This window comes from Centruroides sculpturatus, unplaced genomic scaffold (genome assembly GCF_000671375.1).
Source record: "Centruroides sculpturatus isolate CEXI.00-Female unplaced genomic scaffold, Cexi_2.0 scaffold3371, whole genome shotgun sequence".
NCBI classification, from domain to species: Eukaryota; Metazoa; Arthropoda; class Arachnida; order Scorpiones; family Buthidae; genus Centruroides; species Centruroides sculpturatus.
Window position 1 is genome coordinate 1,001 of NW_019387741.1, and position 2,569 is coordinate 3,569.

The following is a 2,569-nucleotide window of genomic DNA, read 5'->3' on the forward strand; positions in this document are numbered from 1 at the left end:
TGTTCCCCGTGCGCCTGAGAGTGAATTTATTTCAATACATAATGATTATTTTGTTAAACTATATTCCATCATACGGAAAATTAGAATACTTTACTATGTAAAAGTACTGACATTCATTAATTACAATAGTATACTAAAAAAATAAATTATAAATGCCATTCCTTCAGAAACTTAATTTTTTGAATGATGCAGTTGACTTTAATTATGATTTGAATTAATAGTAATAGAATTAAAATCATTTTAGTTTAATTTACTGAATTAAATTATATTATATACATTTTTGAATTCTTAGGCAAGCGTTGAATATATTGAAGATGAAGAATATCACAAGGTAGACAAGGATCAGAAAGAATCAATGGAAAAACCATCAACGAGTGGTCAAAAATCTCAATCAGTAGAATATGAAGAATCTGTTGTAGAAATGCTTAGCATCGATTCAGAAAATAGTGGAATTAAGAACAGAGACGAATATTTAAACATGAACGAACTGGAACATTTACCAGAATTGGAAATATTTTCAGAAGTGATAGTTGAAGGAGTGGAACTAGAATGTCACATCTGTCAAGAGAAATTTGACGACGAAGTATCTCGTAGAGAACACGATGCAAAATTTCATTAATTTGATTAATCACTTCTGAATATTAATTTGCAAAACATACAATTTTGTAATGATACTACTAAAAGATTTAAATCTTGATTTTTTTTCTTCGTTTATTATAAAAATATTTTTGATCTTTTGCAGGCAGAAAATCGGATTAATAAATAAGTCCTGTAAATATCTTTATTTTTAAAATTAAAATTAATAGAAAATATAAATGACTTTGTGTTCAACTCAATCATTTTATTCAAGTCAGCAATTTATTAGAAATACATTTATTGTTTGAATAATTATTTATTTGCATTCTGGTACAAAGACTATGATGCGGGGATAGAACAAAACAAAACAAAACAAAAGTATACATAACCTTACAAAATAATATAAACACGTTCCACAGATATATCCATCAATTGCAGTAACATATTATATTAATAGAAAATTACACAATTCATATAGCATTCTAAACGAAATTCAATAAAAAAAACTTAAAGAACTACATGGGAGAACTATCCGGAACAAATTAACAACCAACTAGGTTAAAACTTACCTAGAAAAAAGAAAAAGCAACAACTTATATCACTCTTTCAAAAAGAAATCGGATAGTCTTCCAAGCAGTCCAAGCAACCACAGGTTAAATAATAGGCAGACCATGCCCCAAGACTAAATTTACATAATATAACCACTATTTTCGCTTTAAGCCAGCCTTAAAAAATAAATCAAAATCAGAAATAAGTTTTTAAACTGATTAAATGAAAAACAGGGAACCCCAAATGTCTCCAAACCTAATTTTGACAAAAAAGTTTAAACAGCAATAATATGAAACGCATCCAATGGCGAGTCAGCCACACCATATTTGCAACTGTCCCTTCTAGAAAAAGAAAAAACAACAGTTTATATTACTCTTTCAAAAAGAAATCGGATAGTCTCCCAAGCAGTCAAAGCAACCACAGGTTAAATAATAGGCAGACCATGCCCCAAGACTAAATTTACATAATATAACCACTATTTTCGCTTTAAGCCAGCCTTAAAAAATAAATCAAAATCAGAAATAAGTTTTTAAACTGATTAAATGAAAAACAGGGAACCCCAAATGTCTCCAAACCTAATTTTGACAAAAAAGTTTAAACAGCAATAATATGAAACGCATCCAATGGCGAGTCAGCCACACCATATTTGCAACTGTCCCTTCTAGAAAAAGAAAAAACAACAGTTTATATTACTCTTTCAAAAAGAAATCGGATAGTCTCCCCTTGTTTGAATATAAAAGTGAAATTAAAATTTCGATAAAACATATTTTTCTTTATAATATTTTCCATTTATATATTTATGCACTTCAAATTATATTTACATTCGACCGAATTAACGTATATTGTTTCTGTCTTTGTACGTTTCTATTGTATTTAAATTGTATGAAAACTGCAATTTCACACCTGTCCAGATAAATAGGTAACAGCTTTTTGGTACAAAATTTTCAACAATATTATTTTCAGTGACACGATGTTAATGTTTTATTAAAGTTCTTAGTTTGCAGTGTACAAACATGTAAATCCATGTTATTTTTAATAAAACATTTGTCACTTAATATAGCAAATTTGAGTTTTACTTTAATTTTTTCGTGTCCGTACTTTAACATCATCCTGAAAACACTCAGCATTCGTAGAGACGCATTTGAACATCAACAACTCCACAATGTATAATTAAGAAAGTAAGTAATCTTTATTGGCGTAAAAGGCTTTCGCCTGTTACAAGGGCGTTTTATTTTGATGAAACGCATATTAACCTCTCATATAATAATTTTTTTAACAATATTAGTATTTACCATTTATTAATCAATATATTTATATTGATATTTTGTCATAATTATTATTTAATTAGTTGTTTGACGTAGTTATATATCTTATAAATCGTGTTAACATCAGCTCTATCTAATGTCTTGTACATTTCCTGCTCATTAGTACATTTAGTCAGTGG

General features: G+C 28.2%; 1 protein-coding gene across 1 annotated transcript in view; it reads left to right on the plus strand.

Annotated features, from left to right (window-relative positions):
• Nucleotides 1–292: 292 nt before the first annotated feature.
• LOC111616610 (zinc finger and BTB domain-containing protein 41-like) overlaps nucleotides 293–2,569 on the plus strand; it is a gene marked incomplete at its 5' end in the record, with an annotated part of 8,051 nt that continues 5,774 nt past the window's right edge. The window contains one exon of the mRNA XM_023358003.1: nucleotides 293–583. Within this exon, the coding sequence (XP_023213771.1) occupies nucleotides 293–583 (291 nt within the window). The remainder of the gene's footprint in view (nucleotides 584–2,569) is intronic.